General features: G+C 41.0%; 1 protein-coding gene across 2 annotated transcripts in view; it reads left to right on the top strand.

Annotated features, from left to right (window-relative positions):
• scube1 (signal peptide, CUB domain, EGF-like 1) overlaps nucleotides 1-19,102 on the top strand; it is a 386,703-nt gene extending 367,601 nt beyond the window's left edge. For both annotated transcript variants that reach the window (XM_041216271.1, XM_041216270.1), the window contains 5 exons: nucleotides 3,635-3,796; nucleotides 12,484-12,681; nucleotides 14,359-14,511; nucleotides 18,689-18,768; nucleotides 18,883-19,102. In XM_041216271.1, the coding sequence (XP_041072205.1) occupies nucleotides 3,635-3,796; nucleotides 12,484-12,681; nucleotides 14,359-14,511; nucleotides 18,689-18,768; nucleotides 18,883-19,035 (746 nt within the window). In that variant the 3' untranslated portion in view covers nucleotides 19,036-19,102. The remainder of the gene's footprint in view (nucleotides 1-3,634; nucleotides 3,797-12,483; nucleotides 12,682-14,358; nucleotides 14,512-18,688; nucleotides 18,769-18,882) is intronic.
• The last annotated feature ends 673 nt before the right edge of the window (nucleotides 19,103-19,775 follow it).

The raw sequence follows: 19,775 nt of genomic DNA, 5'->3' as shown, positions 1-19,775 counted from the left end.
GGCGGGTCTCCATGGATTCAAAAGGTGTTCTAGGCATGTGTCACTGAATCAAGGGGCTGCACTTTTCTTGGCTTTTGGGGCCATGTCTTCACTGGAGCATCCTGGGCTGCAAGCATTGAGAAGAGCGCACGCGGCTGCAGGTTAAATATGGAGCCCAGTGTGAGGAATTGGCAAGGTAACGGCGTGGCACGCAAATCGGAGGCCGCCCAGCAGCGAGACGGCGTGTTTCCTGTGGCTGCTAATTTATGAGGCAGGAAGGGGACGATACAGCACAAAAGCCCATCATTGCAGCCTCGGATAAAATAACTTTTTTCCTGCCCACTACCGCACTTTGTGCAAATCTGGGATGATTCCGCCCATATTTTCTTTATTCCTCCTCCTTCCTTTGGCTTTCCCCATATTCCATGAGGTCACCACAATGCTGGTTGATCACTTTGATGCCAACCATCATTTTTTGGATTTGGTGACTGGTTTTACAGCTCGGTTCCTTTCCTGCCTTTAACCTTCCCCATTTATTTGGCACTGAACAGGAGTCACTCACATTTTCTTTATTCCAATACCTTCATAATTTACATATAAAGTTTGCAATTTAATCTAATTTTTCAATTTATTTAATTTAAATTTCTACTTTCCCATCCATTTACTCTAGAACCCACAAGATCAATTTTTGTCCCACTAATTCTCATGCTACCCCTTGGTGAGGTCAACACAGAGCTCTGCTTCTCCGCCATCTCTCCTTGTTTTCACAGAGCTCTGCTTCTCTGCCACCCTCCTTGTTTACGCAGAGCTCTGCTTCTCTGCCACCCCTCTTGGACCTCCCGTGGCTCCTTGTTTTCAAACTGTGACATTCAGGCTATGAGTTTCTGTGCTGGGCACAACAATCTGTGTTCAAATTGTGCTGGTTTTAAGCATTCTTTTTCTCTTTTGCCTATCACCAAACATAAAATCTTCCATGCACCAGTGCAATTAGGCAGCATTTGAGAACTTAGCTATTTTTAAAATGTTGCATTTGGTAACCTATCACAGCTTTATTAATATACCTGAAAATGGGTTCATTACAAAATAAAGTGCCTCATTCATCTTATGAGTAAGACAGTTTTTAAATAGCTGAAAATTACTTTTAAAAGCTGTACCGAGCAATTTACCGGTTATATTGGAGTACAGTTCTATTTTCCCAGTAAATTAAAAAATATATACATTTATATATCTTTTAAAATTTACCTATTAGTACCTTTGCTATCAAAAGTTTAACTTTAAGAGTCTCCTTGAAGGCTATACAAGGGTGCGATTAGTGGAAACAGTCAATCTGATTAATTCAATCTGGGGGCATTGCCAGTCTGGTGGGTTTGCTAGCTTCCAGCATGCTGCCTTTTAAACTAGTGCAAGAGATTGTGGAAACTCAATTTATGCTGAATATAATTTGCACTTGAAATTCCATGATCTTTTGTGCTGGTTTGGCTGATTTTTGGAGCGCAGCCTAGCAGAAACTTGAGCCACGACTCTTGGATGAGCTGCAATTTCTTCCAGCTAAATATTGATAAGACCCATGCCATCTTTGCTACCTGGCACAAACTGCATACCTTTACCAGAATTCCAGTGCCCTCACCAAGCTGTTCATAAACTTGACATTCTAATCGGCCATGACCTGAATTTATGATCCCATGTTCTCTCCATCACAAGAAGCACCTACTTCTGCCTCCACAATGTTGCTCAGCTTAATCCCTGCTTCATTCGACACTCTCACCCATGCCTTTTGAGACCTCCAGATCCAACTTTTCTAATCATCTGCTGGCTGGCCATCCTCCACTTTCCATAATACAGCTCATCTGATATTGTGCTGTGTTCATCCTAACCCACAAGGGCTGAATTTTACCGTGGAGGCCCCACACTCCATGTAAAAGTTGGGGGGCAGCCCTCCTAGGCATTGCCTGCTCGCCCTGCCAGCAGTTCAAGGGCTGAGGACATCTGCCCCATCTAAAGGAGGTTCCATCTCTCAGAGCTACTACCCAATCGAAAGGCCAGCTGCTCTCTAGGTCCAGCAGCAGCACCAGAAGCTGCGGTCACTGCTAGGACTGCATGTAGTCCCGGAGAGGAGCCATCGGTGGAGTCTGGACTTTTCAGCTAAGTCTGGTGTGTTGTTGGGCCGGGTTGGCAGACCCTAGTGAGGAGGGTGGGGGGCCAGAGTTGACAGAGTGGGGTACAGGGGAAATGCAGTGGTGGGGGAGATTACCTGGGGGAGCTGGGGTTGGGGGGGGGGGGGTGGTGGTGGGTATTAAATGGGCAGGAGGCACACCCCTCTCCCTGGCAACTTGGACACTTGGCACCAGCCTCCCCCCACTGCAGGAAAAATCCCAGCAGGAAGAGGCCATTAACTGACAATCAAGGGCTTCAATTGGCCCACAAATGAGTGGCCTTCTGATGCCTCCTTTGCTGTGGGGAGCGTGGGCCAGACAGGAAACCGGCATGTGCCACTGCCATGGTGCCCAGTTTTTCCCTCATTTGCCTGCCATCTTGCCCCTGTGGACAGTGTAAAATTCTGTCCCAAATATCTCTCACCCATCACCCCTGACCTCACAGAATACATTACTCCTGGTCTCCCAGCAGCTCAAATTTATATCCTGGTAATTAATGTCATAGTCTCACCTTTCCCTATTTTATGCCTTCAAACCTATCCTCCTCCACCCATTCCTCTGACTTCTTAAGCAACCCTTTGCTTCACCATTGATGGCCATGCCATAGGCTGCTTAGGTTGAGAGCAACTCCCTCCATAAGACCCTCTACCCAGCTCCCTCTGCTTTGAGATTCTCCTTAAGACGCACCTTTTCAACCAAGCTTTTAGTCACCTCTTCTAATATTTGGTTCAGTTTTCCTTGGCTCCATGAAGCACCGTTGAAAATGTATTCACATTTAAAGTTGTTACATAAATACAATTTGTTTTGAATGTGTGTTTCTGTCAGTTCGGGGGTTTTATTTGGAGCTGGTGTACTTGGTCACCGCCTTTGTCCCTTCCGACACGGCGTGCTTAGCCAGTTCCCCGGGCAGCAGCAGGCGCACGGCCGTCTGGATCTCCCGGGAGCTGATGGTGCTGCGCTTGTTGTAATGGGCCAGGCGGGAAGCCTCACCCGCGATGCGCTCGAAAATATCGCTCATGAACGAGTTCATGATGCTCATGGCCTTGGAGGAGATGCCGGTGTCGGGGTGAACCTGCTTCATCACTTTGTAGATGTAGATGGAGTGACTCTCCTTCCTCGACTTTCGATGCTTCTTGCCACCCTTTGCTATCGGTTTCTTTAAGGCTTTCTTGCCTCCCTTCTTGAGAGCTGGTTTCTTCTCATCAACCATCATCACTTTCACAGCTGCTTGACGCCTCAATCAAGGGATACAATCTGATAATGGCACTCTGGCTTCAATTACTTTCCACTCTGTTTTTAAATTATACAAATCTTTGCCTTGTTCACATGTATTATATAACATCACAGTAGGGGATCTTTAATTTCAGCCTGAGTATTTCCTGGTTCAAACGCTGAGATTGTCACCTTTTAAAAAATGTCATGTTTGTATAAAAGTTTTTGTAAAACATATATGGTTCATTGTTTTATGAAAATGTTTTTACTATTCATAAACCTTTCCACAGTTCATTGTTCTCCTGGTCACTATTACAACTCCACCACACATAGATGCATAAGATGTCCAGTTGCAACCTATCAGCCAGAGTTTGGCCAGAACTACTGCATTACCTGTCCTGGAAACACAACTACAGATTTTGATGGCTCCACAAATGTCACTCAATGTAAAAGTAAGTAATTACCAATATATTAGGCAAAAGTATTTTCCAGGTTGTATTTAAAATATTGGTTCATGCATGAAAACAACATGGTCTTGCAATAGTCTGAAAAAGAGGGCTGGAGGAATGAAGCATTTTGAAAATTCTCACAAGCAGCAAAATGTTTTTAGGATGTAAACTTGTGTTCATTTTAGGACTATATTTTAAATAAGAGTCTTATCTCTGGCTTACATACATGACAGCACTGTAACACATTGACTTTAATGGAAAAGAAACTTGGGCATGATTTAGAGCAGGCTGCCTGATTACCTGTTTTGCGCAACAACAGAAGACTGAATTCACTCCCTGGGTTTTCCTTACACAATAGAATATCTTCCATGTGTTGTGTTTCCTTCTACCTTTCGAATACAAACTCTTCAATCACTCAAGTAGGACTGGTAAACCATATTGTGAGTTTTTTATTCAAAGATTACAGTAGTATGTACATATTACCGGAGAGCTCTTACGAGTACACCTTGCTGGGTCAACTAACACATTTTAGTTACTTTGTCATGTGACAGATGATATCATTTCCTATCTAATAATTTATGCAGAATATGGACATTTCAAGGCATACAATAGCTCCTTTTTTCTAAAGTTTAAGATTAGACAGATAATAACAAGGATGTCATAACATTACATTACAGCAAACTTTCATCCGAGTTAATTATTTTACAAGCTTACAAGCCTCTGAAATGTAAAAGTGGTTTGCAACCTGATATGGTCACCGTGAAATTTCTTTGAGATCACTGACTGTTACCACAGGGGTCTTGTTCATAGGTATGTTTTCTTTTTGCACAACAAAGTGCTGGCTGTCTTCACTATGACCCTGCATAGCACTATGTTCAGATCTCACCTTTGAATGGGTTCTATTTGCAATTGAATTATTGGTTGTTGCATAATTGGGTATCTCCCTGAATTGACATAAATTTCTGCATAATTTCACTCTGTTTTGGTGCCACCATTTTATACAATCTTGGCTTTCGAAAAACCTTAGCTATTTCAGCTAGAAACCAAGTTCCCTGCATCAAATGTAGAACTCAAACTTTTTGCCCTATGATCAAACTTGCCATTTCTTTGCCTGCATGTCGGTCATGCATATCATTTATACTCCGTTCTTCCAGTAGCTCATCCCGTATGAGTGGAAACTTGGATAGATGATGGCTTGAAAGAGTCATTTGAACTTACCTCTGAAACATAAGATCAGCTGGTGAGGGTAAGCTTGCATTCAGTAGTGTTGCCATTAGATGTAGCATTGCAACCAAGAAATCCTGCTATGTTTCCTGGCACTTAATCAAGGATTTAATGGTATGAACCATGCATTCTGCTAGGCCATTTGGTTTAGGATAATGTGGCAATGACATAATGTAATCAATGCCCCACTTTGCACACATGTCTCAAAATGGCTTGCCTGTTCACTGAGGACCGTTGTCTGAGACAATTTCTTGTGCAGTTCCAAACAAACTCTAAATGGCGCTCAGCATACTGACAATGGTTGCACTTGATGTATCATGTAGTTGTTGAATTATCGGAAACTTGAAAAAATAGTCACTAGTAGAAAATCATCACCATGGACACAAAATAGCTCTATAGCAATTCTGATCCACAGATGTGATGGAATTTCATGAGGTGTCGGTGGCTTATTGTGCTGGTTCAGCTGGTGTGTCTGATATGCCTCACAAGTCCTCGCAGTCTTCTCTATATCACTGCTGGTCCCTGACCAATTTGCCAGACGTCTAGTGTGCTCAATGCTCATGTGAGCCTGGTGTAGCTGTGCCAGAACATCTGGTCGGATGACTTAAGTATTAGAACTGGTTTATCGTTGAATATTAAGCCTCTGGATATTCCTAATTCATCTCAGTAGGCCCACAATGGTCTCAAGATTTCCTGGAATTCTTGTAATACATCAGACCAGCCTTCGATTATGGTTTTCCATGGCGCCTGGAGCACTAGATCTTTGGATATCACTTCTAGCGATTGCTGACAGTTGTGTTGCCAAAAACGCATGAAATTGACTTGTAAACACATCTCCGACATCTGTACCTAGTGAATCAACTTGCAGATCCAATGAAATATCCACAATCTTTGTTAGATTCGGTCACCTGCTCAAGATGTGTGAAGTAATCATCAAGTTGCCTGGCTTGTAGCGAACATCGCAAACTGTGTCCTTGAATTTTAATCGACAATCATTGCAAGCTAGGCAGTGCACACGTCAATAGTTTTCGCTATATCATTTCAAGGGGTTTGGGGTCTGTTTCCACGATGAATCTCTTTCCAAACAGATAGTATGAAATTATGTTAAACCAAATATTATAGCTAGCGCCTCCTGCTCTATATTTGATAATTTGCTCTTTTTAAAAATTCATTTATGAGATGTGGGTGTCGCTAGCTAGGCCAGCATTTATTTCCCATCCCTAATTCCCCCTGAGAAGGTGATGGTGAGCTGACTTATTGAACTGCTGCAGTCCATGGGTGTAGGTACACCCACTGTGCTGTTAGGAAGAGAGTTCCAGGATTTTGACCCAGCAACAATGAAGGGACGGCGATATATTTCCAAGTCAGGATGGTGAGTGGCTTGGAGGGGAAATTCCAGGTGTTGGTGTTCCCATGCATTTTCTGCCCCTGTCCTTCTAGATGTGGGTTTGGAAGGTGCTGCCTAAGGAGCCTTGGTGAGTTACTGCAGTGCATCTTGTAGATGGTATACGCTGCTGCCACTGCTTGTCAGTGGTGGAAGGAGTGAATGTTTGTGGATGTGGTGCCAATCAAGCGGGCTGCTTTTTCCTGGATTGTGTCAAGCTTCTTGAGTATTGTAGGAGCTGCACTCATCCAGGCAAATGGAGAGCATTCCATCACACTCCTAACTTGTGCCTTGTGGATGATGGACAAGCTTTGGAGAGTCAGAAGGTGAGTTGCTCTCTGTGGGATTCCTAGCTTCTGACCTGCTCTTATAGCCACAGTATTTATATGGCTAGTCCATTTCAGTTTCTGGTCAATGGTGACCCCCAGGATGTTGATAATGGGGGATACAATAATGGTAATGCCATTGAATGTCAAGGGACATGGTTAGATTTTCTCTTGTTGGAGATGATCATTGCCTGACACTTGTGTGGCGTGAATGTTACTTGCCACTAGTCAGCTCAAGCCTGGATATTGTCCAGGTCTTGCTGCATTTAGACATGGACTGCATCCCATTTGGAGAAGAATTTCACACCGGTGAACTTTGGAGTCAACTCCTGTAATATTGGAATCTTGTGTGGGCATCTTTTCAGCGCTTGGTTAAGATGTCTCTGATCTAGGCACAGCCTAGTTGTCCCTTTGTTCTTATACCATGCATGTAGTCAAACTGCACCAGTCCATGTTCTGTTGTGGTTTATGGTTAATACTGTCCTAATCTGTTTTGTCTAGTTCAGCATTTAATTTTTCTTGGATATGAATGTTGTATTTTCTCGGAGGGTCTGTTGATGCAATTGTAACCTCTTGGTGGGTGTAAGACTGCATCACCTTCTAAACAGCTAATTATATTGAACCAGTCTGGGTATTTAGACTTCAGGTCAGGGACTGGTTCAATGCAGTTGTTCTTGATATCTCGTATTCCCACTGGTACCTTTGTTGACCCTATAAATAGTAATGAGCTTCAGGTCTCCACATGTTGATTGGCCTACTATAGATGGACGTTGTGTATCAACAAGATAAAAGCCCTGTGATGACCATGCTGATTGATTGTAGCCACATTTCAATCTTATTGTACCAATGTAGTGAATCACTGACCAATTATATGCAGGTAACTTAGCTGAAGTTGGTTGTACCATCGTCTTCCAGTGTTGGAGGTACATATCCTTCAGTATCTTGAGGGGAAGGATATTGATGCTCAGCCCTCAATGTGTGATTTCCAATCTCCCTAGGACCTAACAAATGCTTCCAGTGGTGTGATTGCATCTATGGACCTGATAATGTTTATAATATGGAACGGTTGCTTGCTCTCCTTGTGAGAACTTGGTCATCCTTTTGTTTTCCATTCTGTCTGCTTTGTTGGTGACTTTGTTATGTGCTCACTGGCATGCTCTCTGTTGCTGCCAGTGTGCTGCATATATTTTCTACTTGGTTGTGGCTAGCCATGACATCTTGCCACACCTTCTGAACTGGATTTCTTACATTGGCGTGCTTAATGCCCTTTAATACCACATGACTTACAGTGATCCTGGTATGCTGGACAACTTCTTGGTGCATGGAGTCCACATCTTTCACACAGCTTGTTTGGTTTCACCATCTTGGCCACTTTGCCAATAGTTGAAGCCACACCTAGCACTAGCATTCTCTGTCGGCCTGTAGCTTTGCATTAATGCTCGCCTTTTAATAAAGATCTTCTGGCTTTTCTAGGAGCTTCTTTTGAAAAGTTACAAAGGGGGTTGACATTACCAGCTCTGTAACTCTTTCAGATAACTCAGTTTCAGAAAAGTCACAGTCCCTGTCTTTGTTCCTGCAGCAACTGACAAATTGGTTGATTGACTGTCTCGTCACTTTATGACACATTCCAATCGATGTATCCTGAAATTGATGTTTACGTGTAGTTGGTCTTCTAATGGATCATATTTTCTTAGGGTCTTTTTGATCAGCTTCAGCTAAGCCTGAGGTATTCAGCCTATGAAGCCCTTCATTTCTGATAGCTATCTTAATTTTGACTGTTTACCCGGTTCTGATACAGCCAAATCAAGGAAGCACTATTCTATTCTTCAAACAAAAGTTTGAATTCAGAATGTCCGCTGCATTCCAGTTCATACACAAGATTTTACTGGCAGCTTGCTGACATTCCTGGGATTTTATATCATTTCTTAGGTTGGAAGAAGCTTTCCTGTTTTCCTCCATAGGAAGGTTTCAATATAACATGGATTTGGCTACTTCCAGTACTTTTACCCTGTCAGGCCCTGTTTCTGGACTCCATGACACTCTGGGTTTGACATGCTGTTGTGCCCCTTCGCACACTTTTTCAGGTCCCTCCCACAAAGTGGTGTTTTGGCTTGAATGGCACCATCACACCCCAAATAGTTGTAATGGCTGCAATGACTTTTTGCAGCCTTTTTAAAAGCCTGCCTTTGAATCAACATGTACTGACCCAATCCAAATCGACTAATCCTGCCCCAGTGATCCAGTGGCCCCTTTATATAATTGTTCCCTGCTCCCAATGGAATACTGCCTGCATTTTGTCCTTCATCTCTTGGAGCTCTGTTGGCAGCTTTTGATTCCCTTGTAGGCTGTTGGTGTAGTTCCAGGTTCAATCAGATGCTCTCCTGATGCTTGCTGATTCTTTGAGGTTCCCAACTTCAAAAAGCTGTGGGTTTTCTTTTTTAAACTTGACGTGCTGCCATTGTGCTCCGCGTAACTATTTTCAAACATGTAGAATCTTAAAGCGTCTTCAAAGTTGCAACAATGCTGTGTCTGGAGCTTTAATTCTTGAAAATCTTTGAATTTCCAAATGTTGCTATTATGTGGTGTGCCTTAAAAGCTCAAAATCTTAAAACTCTGATCAGCTGTAACCATGTTGTGTTTCCTTCTATCCTTCAACTCACCGATCACTCAGTAGGACTGGTAAACTATGTTGTGAATTCAAAGATTACAGCGATATATACATGTTGCTGGATAGCTCTTTACTAGTACATGTTGCTTGATCAACTAACACATTCCTAGCACTGTCACATGACAGATGCCATCACATCCTGTCTGATGATTATGGATATACCCACTTAGACATATTACATCACCATGCCTTTGTAATTATGGAAATATATTTTCTTTCAAACGACTTTGAAGTGTCCTTTATGGCACAGCATTGTTGCAACTTTGAAGATATTTTAAGATTCTACTGTTTGAAGATAGTTACGTGGAGCACAATGGCAGCATGTCAAGTTTAAAAAAGAAAACCCACATCTTTTTGAAGTTGGGAACCTCAAAGAAACAGCAAGCATCAGGAGAGAATCAGATTGACCCTGGAACTACACCAACAGTTTACACAGCTCCCAGGTCATTCAGAGAGTAAATGGTCTAGTGTGTTACTGAGCCAAACAGGTAAGAAATCTCCCAGGTTCAGTCCCTACTCTGCTCTGCTGATCTGTGCTGGGTAGCAGGTAGGCTGTTAAAATTGGCACCAGCCCATATAGATTGAAAGGGTTGGTTTTAAAGAAACACAGGATAACTTCTCCTGAACATTAATTAATGGTCCCTGTTGGAAGGTATGTAAGTGGATATTGGGTTACTCTGAGTTAGGATTATCTGGAATACTTTATATAACAAATAACTGACTGAAACTTACTATCTGAAGAAGGACTTGCATTTATAAAGCATTTTATCACACCCATAAGCAGTCTCAAAACCCTTCATCAGTTACATTTTGAAGTCCAATCTCGTGTTTTATAGGAAAATGTGGCACTCAGTATACATACATCAAGGCCCCATAACTAATAAAGATAGCAATGACCAATTAGTCCAATTGTGATGGCAATGATGATTGAAGATGAATTTGCTTGGCCTAAATAGCCAAGTGGTTATGGTACTGGGTTTGTAACCCCAAGGTCAAGAGTTCAAATCTCACAATGGCAAACTATGAAACAATGTAACTTCATCTGAAACGGATGGAAACAGGTTTGTACTCGAAAGAGTTGAAGGTGAATTTCTTGCTCCATGGCAGTCGCATGAGATTGTTTCTATCCACTTGAATAGATTGATAACGGAGGGGTTTTAGTTATCTAGAGGGACTGGAGAAGCTGGGCAGACAGAGACTTGGTTATAAATGCTACTCGGGAAAGACCACATCTAAAATTCACTCAATGTCAGTCCAGATTATGAGCTCAGACTCTAGAAGTAGAAATGAAATGATAACCTTTTGACTCTGAAAGGGTAGTGCTAGCAACTAAGCCAAATTAACACTGGGTGGTTCTAGACTCACTAATGAAACATAAGTCGTTTGCGTCACCTACTGCAAAGTTATCAGTCTAGCAGTAAGATGTGCTATGTCATCTAAAACCTGGGTAGGCACAAAAACAAAATACTGCATTTGCTGAAAATCTAAAATTAAAAACACAGATAATTCTGGAAATACTCCGTAATTCAGGCAGCATCCATGGAAAGAGAAACCAATTTAGCCTTTTCAGATTGAGGACCTTTCATCAGTACTGGAAGAAGTTAGGAGATTTAATAGGTTTTAAGTAAATACAGAGACAGGAAGGGGAAGGGGAGAAAAGAAACAACATGTTTGTGATAAGGTGAAAAGCTGAAGAAATTAAAATGACAAGAGGGATAATGGCACATGTCAAAACAGGATGGTAATGGGGCAAATAAAGAAACAAAAGATTGGTCTAGAGGAGCTGTAATTGGCAACAGCAGAACCATTACAAACAGTTGCTCTGAAAAATGCAAGCATTGTTTATCATCTATAATTGTTGAACTCAATACTGAGTCTAGAAAGCTGTAAAGTGCCTAATTGAAAGATGAGGTGCTAATCCTTGAGCTTCCATTGAAACACAGGTCAAGGACAGAGATGTCAGAGTGGGCATGGAGTGGACAATTAAAATGATAGGCAAACAGAAGGGTAGTCCAGAATTTTACAGCCCTCTGGGAGCAGGGTAGCAGATGGGGCAAGGAACGGGCATAAAATCAGGTGGGATCATGGGGAAAGGGTTGTGCCTGTTTTCCTACCCACCCCTGCTGGTAATTTGGATGGTGCACCTGCCCTTAGACCAATTGTGGCCCTTAAGTTGCCAATTAATGGTGTCTTCCCACCACCACTGGTGGTTTAACTTGGCAGCCTGACTGCAGGCTCATGGGGATTTGGGTGTTGGTCCCTCTCATTTGAGTAGCAAGTGCCCCACAAAAGCACCCACCTACCCATCCATGCTTGCTCACCATTACTCCCCCCCCCCCACCCCCCCAGCCTCCTGATCCTGTCCCCATGCCCCTCTCCAGGGCCAGTCAGACTCCAGCATCTAGCGACATTCCTTGCCCGGGCCTGACTCGCAGCAATGGCCACTGATTCCAGTGGCAAATCTGAGAAGGAAGAGTTGTTGGCCTTCTGATTGGCAGGCAATTCTTGGGGGTGGGACGTTCTGTCTCTGAGGGGTGGAAGCCATGACCGCAAACAACTAATTGCCTGAGCCATGCATTGTGGCTTCCTGGGCCAGCAGAAACGGGCTCACCTTTGTCTCTCCAGCCATGGGTGGGGTTACCTGGCTAAATCTTGGCTGCAGGGTCAAGCTCATGGACTGAATGGAGGTGTTCTGCAAAGTGATTACCTAATCTGCACTTAGTCTCTCCAGTGCAGAGGAGACCGCATTGTGAGTAGTGAATAAACTATGCTAACTTGAAAGAGGTACTAGGAAATCGCTGACACCTCTGAAAGGAGTGTTTGGAGCCATGGAAGTTCAGAAGGGAAGACATAAAAGGACAGGTTTTGCATCTCCTGCAATTGCATGGGAAGGTGCTGTATGAGGGGGAGTGGTGTTGGGTGTGATTGGGAGAATTAGAGTAATTAGTTGACAGTTAACAACTTTCAAAAGGTGACTAAAGTTTTATTTAAATGTTTGACACTCAGGATATTTCACTGGGCTGATTTTATTTTATGCATGTAGGAAAATCAATAGTTCATCTTATTGTCTTGTAACTTTTATATAAAGATCAGCAGTGTGGTGGCGATCTTGGAGACTATACAGGATTCATTGAGTCTCCCAATTATCCTGGAGACTATCCTTCTAATGTGGAGTGTATTTGGAATATAAATCCACCACCAAAGAGAAGAATCCTCATTGTAGTGCCAGAAATCTTCTTACCAATGGAAGATGAATGTGGAGATGTTTTAGTGATGAGAAAGAGCTGTAAGTAACCACATATTCCATTTATTTTTCCTAAACATTTGTGTCCAAGTTTATATTACTCTATTTTTTAACAATTATAGTATACATTGCCCAATGCAATTCATTTTGTTACCCCCCCCCGGCCCCACCACCCCCTTCACAACCCTATCTTTGTTCTGTCTGCATTGGCTTGTTTCTTTTCATTCCCAGTTTCTGCATCTATTCATGTCTATGTATTCTTCATTCTTTTAGTGCCCATTTTCCTTTCTTCCACTAAAATGTCATTAGCCAGAGAAGAAATGAAAAGCAGCACATCATCTTAGGAATGAAGAGGAAAGCAATTGTGTTTGGAGATCGTTTCAATTCAGAGTGTTCCCTCCAAATATTTCACAGGGTTTTGTGGGAAGCTGTCCATTCTTTTGAACTGTTTCTAATTGTGAATAGTATATCATTGTTTACCCTTTCCCATCATATGAAGAGCCAGTTTTTCAGGCTGGATGCATGGCTTGAAATAAGTTTAGCTGATGTTTGCCATTGACTTGTCAGTGAGCTCCTGTGCTCTTCATCGACATCAATATTCTTCTCCAAAAGCAAAATGCTGTCGAATCTGGAAATCAGAAATGAAAACAGAAAACACTAGAAATACTCAGCCGGTCAGCTAGCACCTATGGAGAGTGAAACCAACCTGTTCTAATGAAATGTCATGAATCTGAAACATTAAGTCTGCTTCTCTCTGCACAGAAGCTGCCTGACCTGCTGAGTATTTCCAGTATTTTCTGTTTTGTTTCAACATTCTGCTCATTGCTATACTCTGATCTGCAACAACCATTATAACTTCAACTTAGTATCATGTTTACCATCTTCAGTATTTTGCAAATTTGAATTTTAAAACATTAAGTTGTCAGAAGGTTCTAACCATGATCCTCAACATAACTAAAACTAGGCTATAATTTATGCCTGCAGTCTTTTGCACCGTACACTGTTTAACCCATGTGACTAATTGGTAGGCATGACTCCGGTTGTATGCATTCCCATCGCAATCATCCTTGCATCCCTATTTGGTTACTAAGGTAAAAACTTAAAAAGGTCAACCAAAAGGTTAATGTTCCATCTGTGCTTTCAAACACAGAAAGCAATATAGCAAATATGATAATTTAGAAGATTATAAAGTCAGATTTATTGTAGAAAAGCATTTTCTCAATTTTAAAGTAGGATTTTTTCCATACCCCAGTATGCATTCATAGCTCTTATAGTAGCAATTCTGATCAGCAAAGTTCACTCATTAAAGCTCAATTCACTTGTGTGTTACTCTATTTTAAATGGATTCATGCTTGTGTAAAAACAGGAATGTGTAAGAACAGGAATGAAGACAAGGGAGCTAAATACTTATACATGAGCTTCCCTGATCACAATTTCTATTCTTTGATTTCCATCATTATTGAACATTTGCAGTCCTTTCAAAGATTGCTGTGCTTCAAACCATGCTATTTCGAAAGGAGCAATATGGAATAACTTTAATGGATAGACAATCACCAATTGGGAATGCACAGTTTAATGATTTATGTCTTTAGTGCACACCAAGTTGAATTTCGACCCTCAAGGTGATGATGTGCTTGAAATTTTAAAAAAGCACTGAATACAACTAAGACTTTGTAAAGTTCTTACTTTATATTGTATCATTCACCATGTAATTTGCAGCTTCACCAACATCTATCACAACGTACGAAACATGCCAGACCTATGAGCGACCAATAGCATTTACCTCAAGATCTAGGAAACTATGGATTCAATTCAAAGCTAATGAGGGAAACAGTGCCAAAGGATTTCAAGTTCCATATGTGACGTATGATGGTAAGGAAACATGGAAATTTTTTCTTCTTTTATTCTTTCATGTGATGTGGACATTGCTGGCATTCCTAATTGCCTTTGAACTGAATGCCTTACTAGGCCATTTCAGAGGCAGGTAAGAGGGTCTGTAGGTCTGGAGTCACATGAAGGCCAGACAAGGTAAGGATGGCAGATTTCCTTTCCTGAAGGACATTAGTGAACTCAGATGGGATTTTACAAGAATTGATGAAAATTTCATGGTCACCAATACTGAGACTAGCTTTCAATTCCAGATTTTTTAATTAGTTTAATTCAGATTCCACCAGATACCCTGGTAAGATTTGAACCCATGCCTCCAGATTAATAGTCCAGTGCAATGACATTATCACTATGTCACCATCTCCCCTAAATATTTAAAAATGTCCTACCTTTCTATACCTGAGGTTAGACCCAGTTCATGTTCTACTTTGACCAGACAAAATCACTTTTTACACCATTAATTTTAAATGCATTTTCCAAATTATGCACCATTCTTCAAACAATGAGGAAAAGCAACAATCTGATGCAGGGCCTCTTTGGTAACTGTTGGGGATACATCAGAATAACTTTCGATAGTAATTATTTGCCTTTCTTGAAGAATGCATATTGATGCATCCCTAAGATTAAGTACTAGGGTCAAACTCAAGTCATGTCAATTTAATGAATGGGCAATATGTTGCACCACCAGGTTGCAAAAATTTCTGTAAATATTACTACATAAGAATAAATATGTAATTCATTAAAATGATGGAATCAAGATAGTGCTACACACTATTCCATCTAAGGCTTATCTCTACAGCGCTATTGCAGGCAGTGCACTCCATCTACTCGACCATCATATCAACTTCATGCATGGAAAAAATCTCCAATGCCTCCAACCTGAGATTGGTGGTGTCTAATGATATTTGAACACTGGGCCTTTGATATTGGGCACCCTAAGGCTTCTCAGCTGAGGATAGTCAATTCTGCACCTTCCAGCAGTCTCTCTCTATTTTGATTCTTGGACAGAAAAGGCTGCCTCAAACTTTGCCAATTACCACAACCTTTCCTGCCTGTCTGCCTATTTTTTTATTCATTCATACGATGAGGACTTCGCTGGCTGGGCTAGCATTTATTGCTCATTCCTAATTGCTTTTCAGAAGGTGGTGGTGAGCTGCCGCCTTGAACTGCTGCAGCCCTGTGGTCTAGGTACACCCAAATTGCTATTAGGGAGGGAGTTCCAGGATTTTGACCCAGCAACAGTGAAGGAACGGCAATGTATTCCCAAGTCAGGATGGTGAGTGACTTGTAGGGAAACTTCCAGGTGTTAGTGTTCCCATGTGTCTGCTGCTCTTGTCCTTCCAGATGGTAGAGGTCATGGGTTTGGAAAGCTTCTTGAGTTTTGTGGGAACTGCACTCATTCAGGCAAGTGAGGAGTATTCCATTGGTACAAACTCAGGGCTTTTGCTGGTTGTCCTTTTTATGTTTGCATTTCTTTACCAGGCTTTTCCTTTGGAAGGAGAAAACACTGTCATAGGCATGTGAGTGGCATAGATACTTTCCTCAGTGAGTGCATGCATCTGTATTGCCTCTTTAAAGCATGTGTTCTTGAAACATGGTGGTGCTTGAGTGTTTGCACAGATTACCTTTGAATGAGTCATCTCCCTAACATCCAGGGTACTCCTGGGAAAGAGTATTAAAAGTAAGATGCAAGAAGGTGCTATGAATGGAGAGGTGTATTGGCAAAAGTGCCTTGACTGATTTTGGTCACCATTGCAAGATCATTGAAGCTTTCCCTAGACTGTGGCAGTTCCTGGCCTTGTAGAGGTTACACTGACTGTCTCACCTCCCTTTATATTGTATCATAGCGTTTGCCCCTAATCTCCAACAGTTTTGCCTTTTCTGGCCCTCACCACTGTCAATACTGCTCCACAGATGTAACCAGAGGTATGGGGATCCTTCTAGCTGCTGAATCCTTGGGGTTGATGCTCGCTCACTCTCTCTCTCTCCCTCTCTCTCTCTCTCTCTTGGTCCAAAAACATGTGTCCATTTAAATAGCTGCAGCAGTGACCCTCCCTCCCTCATAGTGGTTGTATATATCTAGCACATTGTTATGGTCCAAACCCACGAACTCCACAGGAGGACATACCAGCAGATTAGCAATGGAGTTTTGTGTGGGCACTACTCCTGCCGAACACTAACACGCCAATCAGAGAAAAATCTAGCTCAGTGTCAAAAATTGGCAGCATCACGGGAGTGGATCGTGCTGTGAATTATACTGGACTTTCGCCTCTGCTGCCTACTTTGAAATCCAGCCTAGAATAATGGGATGAAAGTCTTCTCTGTCTATTGGCTAAAAGTTGAAATGATTGTGTCAGCCTCTAGCCTGTTCCCAGTAGCGAAATACGCTTATAGCAAATAACTAATTTAACCACTCATGGACAATATCACTCCGATAGGTATGTGCAATTGAAAAAATGTCATATTGGGAGGCGCTGTTTTCAGTTTGGAGTTGGAGCACACAGCTGGGGTAGAGTAGAGGCACTTTAGCTTTGCCTGTATCTCATTTGACTGAAATAGAAAGTGAAAAGGGCAAAAAACAATGAAAGGAGGAAAAAAACAAGCATCAGAGCTTGCGGTGAACTGAAATGCATATTTTTTTCTTTTTATAATCTGTGATTAAGTTCAATCCTTGATTCTGGCATCTGTAACTGAAAATTCAATACAGCCATTTTTTGAGCTTGAGTCCTCAAAGCAATTAGGAGAGGCACTTATATCTTTTAACATCATTACTGATTGGTACTTGGGAACAGATGAAATACTTAGAACTTTTGAACCAAAGATATGTTTCGGCCTTCAGATGGAGCTTGGAACTGTTTTTGCCTAGCAAAAAAAGTTAAAATGCAACTGTATAAACTGCAATAAGATGTTGTTACTTTATATAAATGGCTGTGGCCATAGACTTACAGTGAGAGATCCACACAGTTGTGTTAATACTGCCAGTTTTATCATTGTAAACCATTGTAAATGTAACCTATAGCTCTACCCATTTTACTTTAACTACCTGGTCTTCTCTCTGTGTTTATTTATGTTTTCTATTAGACCTCTAAAAGTACGCACATAAAAGATTTTGTTTGTTTAATCATTTTCATAATAAACCACAAGGATTATTTAAAAAATATTAAAATCATGTGTTCTGATTAGAGATTGGAGGACTGGTGGACAGTATATAAAACTATTTTATTAAAGGACTGCCAGGAAACACCCATAAATGAACTGCCTTGACATCAGATTTTAAATAGCTTCTAAAACTTTTGAGTGTTTGAGGGAAGCTAAGAATTGAAAGCAGCTGATAAAATATAACTAATTGCCAGTTTTAATAGCAATGTTAGATACATGAAATAGGACATAGTCTTACAAAACAACATTCAAGCTGGAAGGTAACTATGATCACATGACTAGTACCTTTTTTTTATTCATGGGATGTGAGCATCGCTGGTTGGCCAGCATTTATTGCCCATTCCTAATTGCCCTTGTTCAGAAGCCATTTAAGAGTCAACCATATTGCCATGGGTCTGGAGTCAACATGTAGGCCAGACCAGGTAAGGTCAACAGGTTTCCTTCCCATTAGTGAACCAGATGGGTTTTTACAACAACCATTCATCGTTAATGGTCATCATTCCGGATTTTTATTGAATTTAAATTCCATCATTTGACATGGTGCAATTCAAACTCGGGTCCCCAGGGCATTAAATTGGGTCTCTGGATTACTAGTCCAGTGACAACATCACTACGCCATCACCTCCCAACCTACTCTGATTATTTTTACCTTCAATGGATATGTGGTTTGTACTTCCCATACGATAGTTACAATCTAACTCGTATTGGGCAGAGAAAGGGTGCTGGAGTTTATCCAGTGTTTTGCTGAGCCATGCAGACCAATATGATCCTTCCTTGTCCATTCACTGTCTCCAGTGAGTTAGCTGATGTCAGGCAGCTAGCTACAAAGCAATATTGAATAAAAGCCTGCGCAATAAAGATATTACCAATGTAATGTTACGGTTCTTTTAAAAATTGGTATAGTTTATTTCTTAATTATTTATGCTTGTAAATAATTATTGAAAAAAACATTTATCCAAATTAAAGTGGGTTATTGCTATTTAATTCTTTTTTTCTTGACCAGAGGACTACCAGCAGTTAATAGAAGATATTGTTAGAGATGGGCGCTTGTATGCTTCAGAGAACCACCAAGAAATTCTTAAAGTAAGTTTGCCATTAAGAAGAAAAATTGATGCTTGTTTTTATGGTGTGCTGGAGAAATTTGTTGTTGATTCTAATGAGAATGTGGTTTTCTTAATTGTGTCTTTTTTAATATAGGACAAGAAATTGATCAAAGCTCTCTTTGATGTATTGGCACATCCTCAAAATTACTTCAAGTATACAGCACAAGAGTCAAAAGAAATGTTTCCCAGATCATTCATAAAGTTGCTGCGGTCCAAAGTGTCCAGATTCTTAAGGCCGTACAAGTAGTTTTGCTGCTGGAGATGTTACATGTTTTTCTATTGCATTCTGAATAAAGAGACAACCCTTCCTTCAACACTGGTGTCACACTTTCTCCTCAAAAGTTCTGTTTAATAGTCTTCAGTTTTTACTTTAAATATTCTTTACATTCTTCCTTAGTGAAGAACCTATCCTAAAATGATATAATGTTGTACAAGCAGTTATCCTGCTCAGAGTTGATAATATTCCTTTAGAGGCAGAAAGAATTTAGGAAGCCTTGCGTGCATTCAACTTTGGCTGTAAATCTGTGCACTACAGATTGCTTTCTGTCTTTTGTTATATGTTCAAAGAACAGTTGATTCTAATAGAAAATTATCTCTATTAAAAATATTTTCATTTTTATTCTCTTCTACAGGAAAGAAGGTTAGATCCCGTGGAACAAAAACATTCTTTCAGTATGTTGGAAAATTAGTAGAAATTGGCAACTACCTGCGAAAGTATCAAAAGATGCAATAGAAATAAAGAAAAAAGATGTAACTAATATTTGGAATTTTAATTGCACTTGAATTTTTTATTTGAAACAATTTAGAAAAAAATCTAAATTGTATTCTCCTTAGGTTTATGTCTTACCTAAAAATACTAATTCAATTTAGACTTGTAACTGCCCTTCAGAGATGAATCAGAATTGGAACAACTATTCTAATTTCCTGTACTGCGTGATCAGAGAAGAGAACATAATCCTTCTTACCTCTGATGCAGGTACATAAACT

The sequence above is a fragment of the Carcharodon carcharias genome, chromosome 21, assembly GCF_017639515.1.
Source record: "Carcharodon carcharias isolate sCarCar2 chromosome 21, sCarCar2.pri, whole genome shotgun sequence".
NCBI classification, from domain to species: domain Eukaryota; kingdom Metazoa; phylum Chordata; class Chondrichthyes; order Lamniformes; family Lamnidae; genus Carcharodon; species Carcharodon carcharias.
This window is presented reverse-complemented; position numbering and strand designations above follow the sequence as displayed.